The 13,820-nt window shown below is 36.8% G+C and overlaps 1 protein-coding gene across 1 annotated transcript in view; it reads right to left on the reverse strand.

Moving 5' to 3' along the window:
• heatr3 (HEAT repeat containing 3) overlaps positions 1–7,832 on the reverse strand; it is a 33,924-nt gene extending 26,092 nt beyond the window's left edge. The window contains 4 exon segments of the mRNA NM_001011439.1: positions 816–928; positions 1,911–1,998; positions 7,406–7,578; positions 7,692–7,832. Of these exon segments, the coding sequence (NP_001011439.1) occupies positions 816–928; positions 1,911–1,998; positions 7,406–7,578; positions 7,692–7,820 (503 nt within the window). The 5' untranslated portion in view covers positions 7,821–7,832.
• Positions 7,833–13,820: the final 5,988 nt, after the last annotated feature.

Genomic DNA, 13,820 nt, shown 5'->3' on the forward strand with positions numbered 1-13,820 from the left:
TGCTTTTGCAATTTGGTAGTGTACAGCTGGGAGTTTCTGACCTATACAAGTGAGAAATCTCCATAAAATTATATATTTGGTATTGGTGAGTTCAGGAGACATTGTATTTTACATAAAATTATTTATGTTTCTGGTATATGTGTTTATATTATGGAAAATATTTTTCTTTATTTTTTTTTTTAGATATTTAGAATACTACATCTTGTTACAGAAGTGGAATTATACAAAAATTAGAGCATATTTTGAAAGCTTAGGTTGTCCTGAAAAAAACCAAACAATATATTGTTTTCCCAGGTAAACTAAACGTAGCCCCTAAGAAAGGTCCCTAAAGTGAAAGAGCACAAAATGTTCGAAAATGGTCTGGCAATAAAATTACCGCAGTCTCTAATTCTGCTTGCAGTTAGTGTTAAGGGGAAATATGAACTATGTATAAATCTCACAGAGAGATTATTATATGATCCCAATACTTTATTTCCCAGTATGTCCTTCCAAGAAGACACAAGGGCATCCATTCCGATTAGAAGAAAGGAGTCCTGTCCCTAAATCAGTCGCACTGGCTTATACATTAGAAAGCTTCAAAAGATGGCTTTTTAGCAAGTAAGGAAATACAAGGTGATGGAAGACAACTCATAGTACAAGTTGATCCAGGGACTGGTCCTATTGCCATCTAGGAGTCAGGAAGGATTTTTTCCCCCCTCTGAGGCAGATTGGAGAGGCTTTAAAGAGGGTTTTTTGCTATTCTCTGGATCAACTAGCAGTTAGGCAGGTTATATATAGGCATGAAAGGTTGAACCACTATGGTACTATGTACTTACCACACATTCCACAGTACATTAAGAGCCTGGTTTGCAATATCTTGCACATAGTTTTTGGTAATATCATTGCTTTTTATTGTAGATTCGATATTGACATCTAGACTAGTCGCACACTGTAAAAAAAACAATTCAATAAAAATTCAGAAAACCCCAGTGAAGACTGCTGTTTCCAACATAACATTAACACAACAGAAAATTTTAAGGCAGCAAATATAATTATTATAAACACATTTATTAAGTGCCAACATATTCCATAGTGTCATACAACAGATGGGTGTATATATCAAACATAAAGAAAGCATATAAAGATTGCCATTTTGGGCCTGGCAGTGGGCCATAGTGCATTTTAGCTCATGCGCAGGTTTACCTCATGTGCCACATACTCAAAATATACTGAGTTGTTTTAACCTCATGTTGTAACTTTGATTGTATTGTTGGTTATGCACATAACGTTATACTGTTTGGTACATCTATGCATATTGGACATAAAACAGTTCAGTAGGCACGTGGCGTTCATGTTTAAAATGATTTATGCTGGAACGTTATGAAATGTGGGGCATAGAATAACCTAGTGCTATGTAGGAGATAAGATGCTTTAAAGTGGAAGCTTTGAGACAATTTTTTTAGAATCTTCATAAATTTTTATAGAAACTTTGGTATAAAAACATGGTTACCCATTTTGTATATGACAGAATCTGTAGAATTTTAGCTTTGGAATCTAAAGTAATGTTGTATGCTGATGAAATGATTTGAAAATTCAGTAATTTACTGCTTGGATTTTTTATTTTATTGAAGTCAGAAATCTCCATAAAGCTATACAAATCTGCTATTGGCACATTCAAGAGACAGGCTTTCTGAATCAGTTGAAAATACACAAACTCAGGCAGATTTAGAAAGCTCAGGTTCTCCTGAAAAAAAAAAAAAAAAAAAAAAAAAAGTTTTCCGAGATAAACTAAAAAAAAAAAACCTTAGGAATTGCTCCTAATGTGAGAAAGCTCAAAATGTTTAAAACCATCTGGCACTTAGTGCTTATGAAATGCAAAACTCTGCTGGCACTTAAAGGGTTAATTTTACATTTTATAAAATATTACAAACCTCACGTAGCAAAACCACCAATGGTGTCATGATATCCCTGGTCACCATATCATCGCATACGTCAAAACCACCACAGGTGCTCAAGTTTCTGAAATACAAAATATCTTAAAGTGATAATAAACAAAAAACAACTTATTCTTTATTTTTTCCCCTTACTTCAAAACAGTCTCTGCATCTCCTAAAGACGTGACCTATTCCTCTTCAGATCTAGAAACCTGCACTGTGAGTTTGCCGACTTATAAAGCATGTTCCAGTGACAATTCGCTCGTTTTGTCTCTACATGGAGAAGAATATAAATCAGCAGTAACTAAACCAGTGATACTTCAAATCGCTTATCGCTCCGAATCGCTATGAGAGCCTTTTTCAAACGATTTTACAAAGAAAGCATTGTCATTTAAAACTATTTAAATCACTGAAAGTAAAACCCACTGAGCAGGAAGCTGCTGAGATTTCACTAAACTGAAAGTAATTTCTAATTGTGGGCAGGGAATATGACACCTGGATTTGTGGGAAATAGAATCGCTCCGGTGTTGAAATCTCTAGTAATTGCTTATTAGGAAGAGATGAGCGACTTGTCGCTGGAACTCGCTTTTTAAAAATTGCAGCAACTAAATCTCCCTGAGGCACATTAGCCTTAATCATGCTGGTTTTGTTGTAAAAAAGGCCTCTGTTGCCTGTGATTTACACCCCCACTCTTTGATGCCAGGCACAAACCAGAATGATGCACTCCTGCATGCTGCTCTGATAGACCACACTTCTATCTATTTGCTGTAAAAAAAAAAAAAAAAAAAAGTCGGAGTTTAATTTAGGATCTGCTGTAGTCATTTCACTAAATCTTGCTTCATAGCTCAAGCTGAAACATAAAATTCCAGCTATGGTACATAGATCTATATGAAAATGCTGTTTGGGTATGCTTGCCATTGCTCTTATGCAAATTGCATTAAATTGATACTATAACTACACAAACTATTCACAGCAGTGTTAGGAATACTCAATGTTGATATTAAGCATTAGATGGTATGCACTTCCACAATTACATTACCATGGGTTGAAGCCAGAAACGGCACTAGAGTCAGGAAAGCAGCAGGATTGTGATTGGCTGCACTTTTCAAGCTGAATTCAATAGAGGTGTTTTAAATACCAACAAACTATTGCAGCACAAACATGGCAGCCCCCTCTGGCAATTACATAGGGGATAGTACAGGAAATATAAATGTAGTAGGCAAGTAGTGTTACACTAAAAATTAAAAGTTAATACAATGTTAAAGGAACAGTAACACAAAAAAATAACTTTTGACATATCCCTTCTAAATACTTTATTAAGATATGTAGCATTTAAAAAAATTCAATATTCTACATGGTTTCAAAATAAATTACATTACCAATGCACTGTGCAGAGCTTGAAAAGGCGATACGGCGACTTCCGGTTTAATCCGGAAGTTAAATGCTGCATTCTTCAAAGTCAGTTTTGTGTGATTTATGGGCTATTAGCAGTTGGGGCGAGGAGAGGGGATTAGAGACGTACCATTTCTTCTTTCCAGATAAGTCTGCATTGCTGTTTGAAGGAGCGATGTGTGTGCCTGCATGAAGAGGAAGGGGGGTGGAGGGGGGAGCGGAACGGAAGCGTGGTGCGAGACTTGGGAGTGAACTGCTGCCTGCTCGCCATAAATCAGTGCTTAAGTAAGATTTCTATGAAAAAACGCTACTGCTGTTGAAATTTTTGTATGCTATATTTGATAATGAAAGTGTATAGAAGGGATATTTTGAATGTAAAAAAATTGTGTTACAGTTCCTTTAAAGCAATGAGAGGTTAAAAAAAAATGTTGGTGTCAGCAACCCTTTAAGGACATACACTTTAATTATTGTAGTTGGTTGTGCACACATACAGTCGATATAAAAAGTCTACACACCCCTGGTAAATTGCCAGGTTCCTGTGCTGTACAAAAATGAGACAAAGATAAATCATTTCAGAACTTTTTCCACCTTTAATGTGACCTATAAACTGTACCACTCAATTGAAAAACAAACTGAAATACTTTAGGTGGAGGGAAGAAAACCAAAAAAATAAAATAAAATAAAAGCCATGGTCCACAGAGAGCTTCCAAAGAATCAGAGGGATCTTATTGTTAAAAGGTATCAGCCAGGAGAAGGGTACAAAAGAATTTCCAAGGCATTAGATATACCATGGAACACAGTGAAGACAGTCATCATCAAGTAGAGAAAATATGGCACAACAGTGACATAACCAAGAACTGGACGTCCCTCCAAAATTGATGAAAGGACGAGAAGAAAACTGGTCAGGGAGGCTACCAAGAGGCCTACAGCAACATTAAAGGAGCTGCACGAATATCTGGCAAGTACTGGCTGTGTGGTACATGTGACCACAATCTCCTGTATTCTTCATATGTCTGGTCTGTGGGGTAGAGTGGCAAGACAAAAGCCTTTTCTTACGAAGACAAACATCCAAGCCAGGCTACATTTTGCAAAAACACATCTGAAGTCTCCCAAAAGCATGTGGGAAAAGGTGTTATGGTCTGATGAAACCAAGGTTGAACTTTTTGGCCATAATTCCAAAAACTATGTTTGGCGCAAAAACAATACTGCACATCACCAAAAGAACACCATACACACAGTGAAGCATGGTGGTGGCAGCACCATGCTTTGGGCTGTTTTTCTTCAGCTGGAACTGGGGCCTTAGTTAAGATAGAGGGAATTATAAACCGTTCCAAATACAAGTCAATATTGGCACAAAACCTTCAGGCTTCTGCTAGAAACATGAGGAGGAACTTCATCTTTCAGCATGACAACGACCCAAAGCATACATCCAAATCAACAAAGGAATGGCTTCACCGGAAGAAGATTAAAGTTTTGGAATGGCCCAGCCAGAGCCCAGACCTGAATCCGATTGAAAATCTGTGGGGTGATCTGAAGAGACCTGTGCACAGGAGATGCCCTCGCAATCTGACAGATTTGGAGTATTTCTGCAAAGAAGAGTGGGCAAATCTTGCAAAGTCAAAATGTGCCATGCTGATAGCCTTTTTGGGTATGAGTCTGGGTGCTGTAATAAAATCAAAAGGTGCTTGGTTTCTTCCCTCCACCTAAAAGATTTCAGTTTGTTTTTCAACTGAGTGGTACAGTTTATAGGTCACATTAAAAGTGGAAAAAGTTCTGGTAATTCTTACCAAAAGGTAATTTAAAAGTGAACTATCCCATATCCCATTAACATTTATTAAGCTCACTTTAAAAACAACTTAAGGAGCTATACTTTATTAAAACACATTCTAAAACATGAGGCGCTTTGCCAGTGCTGGGAGAGAACACTTTGAAGCTAGCCCTGCCTGAGACCAATATTGGATGCCCGGCCACTTAGCCACAGATAAATATATACAGATAATGGGATCCATTATCTGGAAACCAGTTACCCAGAAAGTTCTGAATTATTGGAAGGCCATCTCCCATATTATAAGCAAATAATTCTAATTTTTAAAAATTATTTCCTTTTTCTCTGTAATAAAACAGTACCTTGTACTTGATCCTAACTATTATATAATTAATCCTTATTGGAAGCAAAACACTCCTATTGGGTTTATTTAATATTTAAATAATATTTTAGTAGATTTAAGGTGCAGAGAACCAAATTATGGAAAGATCCCTTATCCGGAATTTTTTTTTTTTTTTTTTTTTTTTTTTAACTTATATGTTTTGGAATCTGTTTTAAGATAATTGGGCTTCTCAAGTTAAGTGAGCTTAAATGGCACCTTTAAAATTTAGGGAAAACTGTTTCCCCATCAGAGGTGTGGGCTAACAGAGCCTGCACTTAAGTTGGGGAATACAACTGTGCCCCAAAAATGCTTGTAACAAGCACAATGTCATCTGTAACAAGAGGGAGTTCCCAGTGCAGCTGGCTAAGTTTAAGAACATGCATGCACATAATAAGCATGTCTCCCAGCTCAGGCAAATCTTTGCAAGTACACCAATGAATTAAACTGTGGAGCAATGATAAAACAATGAAAATCAAAAAGCCATACTTAAGCTAAAAGGTATAAGTATAAAGGCACTGTACTGCTTAGCAAAAATGTGTCCCAATATTGCTGCAGCACATATAGTTTTGCAGCAGTATATGTTACGCTACTTAACATAAAATGGTGAAAATTAATTAAAAATGTGAAAACTATTATGACTATAGAATGCAGGTTACATGAAGGTTGCTAAAGAAATAATAAGCAAAATTATATTGAGTGGTGTTGCCCTTAAAGGAGACCTATTGGATAAATGGGAAAACCCTAAATTTGTAGGCAATTATGAATAATATCCGGTGCTGGTTTCCCTTTGTGCTTAAAATTAATCCTATTTGTAAAAATGGCCCCTTTATTGGAGCTCCCTATAGATCCGCTCTCTTCTCTGTCGGTGTGTGAAATGGAGTGGGCGTGTCCTAACGGTCCCTGCCAGAAGCACAGCAGGAGGGGGAGAGCCAATCACAGCCCTGCAGTCACAGGCTTCAGTTCCCTATCAGGGCAGCCTAGCTGCTGATTGGTTCCTATCCTACAGTGTAGTGTAGGGAGGGCCGCCGGCTCCCCAGCTCATCCAGAGAATTCAGCCAGCAGGAAGTGGAACAGATGGGCGGGACTATTGGGGTTTTGGTGGAATTTCTCAATAAATCAGTCAGAAACACAACTTTTTTTAAGCACATTCCTTCTATATCTAGAGGAGTATAATTCACTGGTACATTCTTAATTTTTATAGGATATGTCTCCTTTAATGCTATTATATAACAGGTTGGCAATTAAAGTTCCAAGTACAGGTATGGGATCCGTTATCTGGAAACCAGTTATCGAGAAAGCTCTGAATTATGGACAGTCCGTCTCCCATAGACTCCATTTTAATCAAATGGTTCAGAATTTTAAAACAATTTCCTTTTTCTCTGTAGTAATAAAACTTGTAATTGTAATCCCAACTGAGATATAATTAATCCTTTTTTGATGCAAAACCATCCTATTAAGTTTAATAAATGTTTTATTGATTTGTTAGTAGACTAGGATATCCAAATTACGGAAAGACCTTATCCGGAATAGCCTTGGTCCAGAGCATTATGGAAAATGGGTCCTATACCTGTATCTAAATCGGTTTTGGCATAAAACCTTACTAAGTAGGAATACACACTATTCTAGTTTAGACCAGATGTTCAGTTAAAACACAGCATACTGTTGGCCAAAGCACAAGGTGTAGTACGATATCATCGGTGCGTGTATGGCCAGTTTAAATCTGCACACGTATGGCGACCTTAAGTAGGCTGAATGCGACACCTATATACAGGTGTAGCATTCAGCCCACTTAAGGTCGCCATACACGTGCAGATTTATACTGCCAATTCGGCTTACATTTCTTTTTAAAACTCTCTTTCATGCGCTTGTTGCAGTACTATTTTCCACGTAAGTTCAGTTTGCATCATATGATTCGTAACATAATAGACAGAATTTCATGCACATCAATAATACCGTAAAGCACCAGCAGCAGTCTCCCGTACGGACAGGCACGTATCGAGCAGAAGTGGCCCCAGGCATCGGACCGCATCTTTCTGCAAGAACGATGGGATCACTTTTTTCAGCTGGACAAGTCTGGAGATACTGGCACAAGCAAATTCCCTTACTTCGGGACTGGGACTCTGGAGCTGGGAAAATGCAAATAAAAGTTACGCAGTGCCAGAGCGAACGCACGCAGCCTTATGGCTGTGGGGCACACACGTGCTGATACAGTGACGCTGTATGGGCGCCCCATGCCCACCTTCTGCAGCAGCTCCTCCGCCTGCAGTGTCTCACAGTTTTCCTGCTCGCCGTGTCCGTTTGACTGTCTGACTGGCAATGTAGGGGCAAACAACCCAGGTTTAAACCTTCGAGCCCGGCTCTTCCCCATAGCTGTTCCGCACTCGCTTTTCAAATAACTTTATTGAGACAATTTTTGCTTTCTAGAGATTTTTTTTCCAAGCAAACTTTATTAACAAGGACAAAACAAAGGTACAATGGTGATATCCCGCGATGTGACACGTGTCTATATGTATAGAATATTATTAGTGTTTGTGTGAATATATACATATATATATATATATATATATATTTTTTTTTATATTTTAAAGCCAACTAACATGAAATGTAGTTTCACACACGAATACATTTTTGGCTGATTTTTATAATTTATTTTTCAAGCAAATACAATAGGCTGATTTATGTTTATAGAATTATTTGCCTGCAGGCCAAGAGGCAAGCAAACAATTAAAAAAATTATACAAATGAAGACCAGTTGCTAACAATATGACATTCTATAACATGCCAAAAGTTAACTCACCTTACACTGAACAGTGAATTAACCATTTAAATCAGCAATTATTTGCTAATCCAAAGACTGTGATTGTGCCCTCCCCTGAAACTAATACAAGACCAGTGTGGTCTGGCTGGGTAAATTGGCATGGCACAAAATATAAAAACAGTAAAACAGATATGATTTAGATACTTTCAACAGGGCCAGGGCTGCAAAGGTTTAACCTTGTTTAACCCTTTAAGTGCCAGCAGGGGGGACTATATATTGTTTTTTTCAGGAGAACCTGAGCTTTCCAAATCTGCCTGAGTTTTTGTGTATTTCCACTTCTGGAACAAGATTTAGAGCTTGAAATACAAAAAAAAAAAAAATGCTATTTTTCATGATATAGGGATTTATACCAGAAACATATTTTATGGACAAAGATTCAACTCATGTCCTCCTGGAACATTAGGTTTACCCCAGGAAACCATATATTTTTGAAAAGTACACATTCTGACAAATACAAATTGCCCCAGCAATCTCTTATGTATAAAAGCCAAGGGTCCACTGAACAGTTTGATGCCCATTGTGCATAGGATCACCGACGTATGTGGCATTTAGAGACCCCAAAAGGAAGTTAGTGCATACAAAGTGTATACGCTGCAATATAAGCTACCGGCATATGTATTATGTGCCATAAGACCCCCTAACAGTATGGAGAACCTAGAAAATTACACATTCTGACAAAACAAAAATGGGTAAAAAAAATCTTTCTACTTCAAACTACCAAACTACAAAGCTATGCTAAACAGAACAGTTTATATGACATTTCTGAAAATTGTCACAAAGCTTGCATTTTACCACATTATGTACCCCCACATTTTGTAACGTATCAACATAAAGCATTATAAATATGAACCCCAGGGGTCTACAGAACAGTTTGATGCCCTATATGCATATATTGACCAAACTACGTGGTGTACAGGGGCACCCAAATAATAATAGTGCATATGAATTTTCACATATGACGCTCTGGCTCGTGCAGTTTTTGCACCCAGTATGTGTATTATTTGCCATAAGACCCCCTAACAGTATGGACACGTTAGAAAACCATATATTTTCTAAAAGTACAAATTCTGGCAAAACAAAAATGGGTAAATACAACTTTCTACTGCAAACTACCAAACTACAAAGCTATACTAAACAGAACAGTTTTTATGACATTTCTGAAAATTGTCACAAAGCTTGCATTTTACCCCATTATGTAGCACCACATTTTGTACCATATCAACATAAAATATTATAAATATGAACGCCAGGGGTCTACTGAACAGTTTGATGCCCTATATGCATAGATTTACCAAACTATGTGGGATACAGGGGCACGCAAATAATATATAGTGCATATGAATTTTCACATATGACGCTCCGGCTCGTGCAGTTTTTTCACCCGGTATGTGTATTATGTGCCATAAGACAGTACTGAGACCCTAGAAAACCATATATTTTCAGAAAGTACACATTCTGACAAAACAAAAATGGATAAATACAACTTACTACTGTAAACTAACAAACTACAAAGCTATGCTAAACAGAACGGTCTTTCGTCACAAAGCTTGCATTTTGCCCCATTATGTACACCATATGTGCTGTAATTGCTGTGAATGTGTGAAACCCCCCAACCCCCCCAAAATGTGTGTGAGTATAAGTGTGTATTAGTGTAATAAGTGTGTGATTGTGAGAAAATCTTTAACTTGACTTGAGGTTGACTGCAAAAAGAAACTGTTATTCTAAAAAATACTAAAAACTTATTTTATATTGTACTCAGGGAGAGGTAATATTATTGGGAGAACAATCAGAATATATATAACCCCAAACCAGTATTTTTATATCTTGAAGGGATAATGAGATGTCATACCAGAATTGTATTCTTAATGAAAATGTGCCTATATGTCCTTTAGACCATTTCCCTCTGTTTGACCTCTTTCTTTGCAAATTGGACATAGGTCCCTTCTCCTTTAAAGGATAAGTAAACCTTTAAAATAAATTGATGTAAAATTGATGAAAAAAATGTTTGTTTTTTTTAATTCCGAAATATTAAGGGTTAAAGGTATTGTTAATATGAAAGCATTTTGTTACAACAGCACCACCTGCTGGTCCAGTTCCAAACATGAAGAAGTTGTTGAGAAAAAGAAATAGGGCTGATCTGATTTTCTTCTTGTTAGAAATACATTAGAAACCTCAGATAGCTTTTCTCACATCTTTCGTAACCAAAAAACAGCACACTAGCCCCCTTTTTTTCTCTTGACAACTTCCTTAACAATGTCCTCGACTGCTTTATGTTTAGAAAGTGATCAGCAAGTGGCATTGTAACAAAATGCATTCATATAAACAGTGATTAACAGTAATTTCAGTGATTTTAATGCTATTTGTAAATTGCAATTGACGCCAGTATTTGTCCTTTTTCCATTTTTGATTCTGACAAACCAAGACAGGTCTATTAATCAGCTGTTTTTAAAGTGAGAGCCACCAGAATAGATGACTGCAAGCAGCTCTGGACTAAGATTCAAAATATGCCCTGGCATTTCAAATACACAGAGGCCCCAATTAATAGTAACTGTCTTTGGCATCTTACAGCAGTCTCGCATTTGCCAGAATCTACAGATTGCCAGTCTGGGCCTGACTGCAAGGTATAATCTAAAACCGCTTTCAGTAGCAATTACAATTTTTGTTGCTTTTTTTCTAAACCCATATAAAATTGTTAGCAATGTATATTGGAAGGTTTCTTAGAAATACATATCTTTTATTAGGCAAAATTTCATTCCCTTTCACACAGCATACTGCAGCATACTATTACATTCAGTTTAGGAAAAGCCCTTTCCCATTTCAGCATGACACCCTGATATACACAGGTCTGTACTGAATCAAGTTTTTGAGGCGTAAGAACTTGCACAGAGGCCTGGACCCAGCTCATATGGGATCAGTTGGAGCATGTACCTTCATGTCAGCAGGTGGCTCTTCACCTGTCACAGAGCTAAAACTGTTTTATCCAAAGATGATGAGTTGTTCTATGACAGCTGGAGGGTCACTTTACAGTAGCACATCAGGAGGTCGCCTTCTAGCTGTGTTTAGATCACACTTTTCTCAAGCTAAAGTTAAAGGTAGTTCTTGCTAGCAAGAGGTGGGTCACACTATAAGACCTATTGCTTTAATTTCCACCTTTATACACAGTAGAAGATGTGCAAATATAAGTGCTGGGAATGAAATCTAACAGTTGATAATAGAACACAGGGCTAAAGGTGGCCATGCACATACAGATATTGTCGTTCGTACATGATCTTAAAGCTACCATTGTGTGACAGAGAATGATTGGTTGAAAGTAAACATTAATGTTAAGATAATGACCGTGAAGTACGTAATGTAAATTCCAAAAGTGACATAAGAGTGTATACGTGGGCAAGTTAGTGTGCATTTTAATGAAAAGATTGTTCTCAATTTGGTATGCATTCGTTGTAAGAAGGAACATCTGTAGAAAGATATAGAGCAACAACTGCAATTGCACTGGTCTGTTCTTTGAAAAAGAAAAATAGAAGGACAAAGAGGTCAGTCTGGAGCAAACAATGGCTTTTAAAAAGAAAACCCCTTTCACACATGGCACTACTGCAAGTACTAAGAGAACTTACCCCTAATGATTTTAAAAACTATTTACAGATGTCTGAATCATGCTTTGCAAAGCTACTTGAGGCTGTGGCACCTTTGATACAGAGACAAAATACTGTAATGTGAAAATCTATCTATCATAAAAGAAAATTAGAGGATCTTAAATTCTTTATAGGAATATCTGCAAAAGCACTTGGTCATATAATCCCAGATACATTTAGGGGCACATTTACTATGGGTCGAATCCGAGTCCGAATGGAAAAAATTCGGATTGGAAACGAACGTTTTGCGACTTTTTCTTATTTTTTGCGTTTTTTTCGGCGCCTTTACGACTTTTCGGAAATTATCGCGACTTTTTCGTTACCAATACGATTTGCGCTAAAAAACGCGAGTTTTCCGTAGCCATTCCGAAAGTTGCGATTTTTTCGCAGCGTTAAAACTTGCGCGAAAAGTTGCGCTTTTTTCGTAGCGTTAAAACTTAAAAGGCGCAACGTTTTGCGCAAGTTTTAACACTACGAAAAAAATTGCAACTTTTTGCGCAAGTTTCTACGCTACGAAAAAATCGCAACTTTCGGAATGGCTACGAAAAAGTCGCGTTTTTCCGCAAAAATCGTATTGGTAACGAAAAAGTCGCGATAATTTTCCGAAAAAATCGCAAAATACCGATCATTATGAAAAAAACGCAATCGGACGCATTCGGCCCGTTCGTGAGTAAGTAAATGGGCCCCTTAGTGTTATTGTGGAAGACTTCAAGCAAGAGTATTTATAGGTAAAGAAAAATCTTATATGCAAATGTTTTGTATTGCATGATGTTATATTACAAATAAGCAGACATAACAAATAACATATAAATTGGCAAACTGTTTATTATGAATAATATAGCAATAATTTAACAAAAAAATAATGAAATATTTAACATTCAAAAATATACAAGAATACAAGATATAATACAAAAATACAAGAATAATTACAAGTGCAATGGCAACAATTCAAGTGTGTAATAAACATTTCTTTTTGTCTGGAAAAAAGTGCAACTGTAACAAAATTTTGCAAACAGCTATACTTATTATGTCCTATATACATATATATGCCATTGCTGTTATGCAATGCCCAACAACAATTAAAAAGTTTTGTGTGTAAAAATAAAAGTACAAAGTTTTACAAATCAGTGTACCTATTATGACTACCACTCCATTGCAGTTTTGATGCTGCAATATATGCAAAGGCACTAAACTGATCATCAGGCCTATGCAAATCTGTTGTTTTTTTAAACTTTTTACTGTAATCCTCTGTCTGTTGTCTTTTTTTTGCTTTTGCATTGTTGTTTTTGTAAGCTTACAGCAAATAAACTATAAATATACTGTTATAACATGTTACACCAGCATTGTTTTAAAATATGCTTTTGATTAAACCTTTTTAAAACTTACCATTGATGCTGCATGCTATGGTAATTCTGAGATAGTATCATATTCATGTACTTCACTTTGTTGTAGGTCAGTACTTTCAAAGGTCTCCAAAAAACACACACAACCGTTTCACAGCCCACAGCCATAAGCATCCACTAGCTGGAAGTTCAAAGTTTGAAATGTAATTTTGTTTTTGATGAAGTTGGAGGCTGGATTAATTCTTGTCTGACCGTACAAGCGTAGAACCTATTGTATGACCTTAATAGGGGACATTTAAAAAATTGAACATTAGGAATACCATCCCTCAATAAACCCCAATATCTTCATAGAATATTAGCCAGCTGTGGGCTCGATAGTCCCCAGAAAAGTTATTATTTATATCAACCTGCATTTTTATAAACATTGTCTTTGGTGGTTTTGTTACGTGACGTGTTCATGATATAGACAGAGCCCTGTTGAACCCTGGACAGTTTTTTTTGAGTGCATAAATTCATCACCCCATATTAGGTTTACCATACATGTTAGAGATCCCCTTCTTGAATACCAGGATTTA

This window comes from Xenopus tropicalis, chromosome 4 (assembly GCF_000004195.4).
Source record: "Xenopus tropicalis strain Nigerian chromosome 4, UCB_Xtro_10.0, whole genome shotgun sequence".
Lineage (NCBI taxonomy): Eukaryota > Metazoa > Chordata > Amphibia > Anura > Pipidae > Xenopus > Xenopus tropicalis.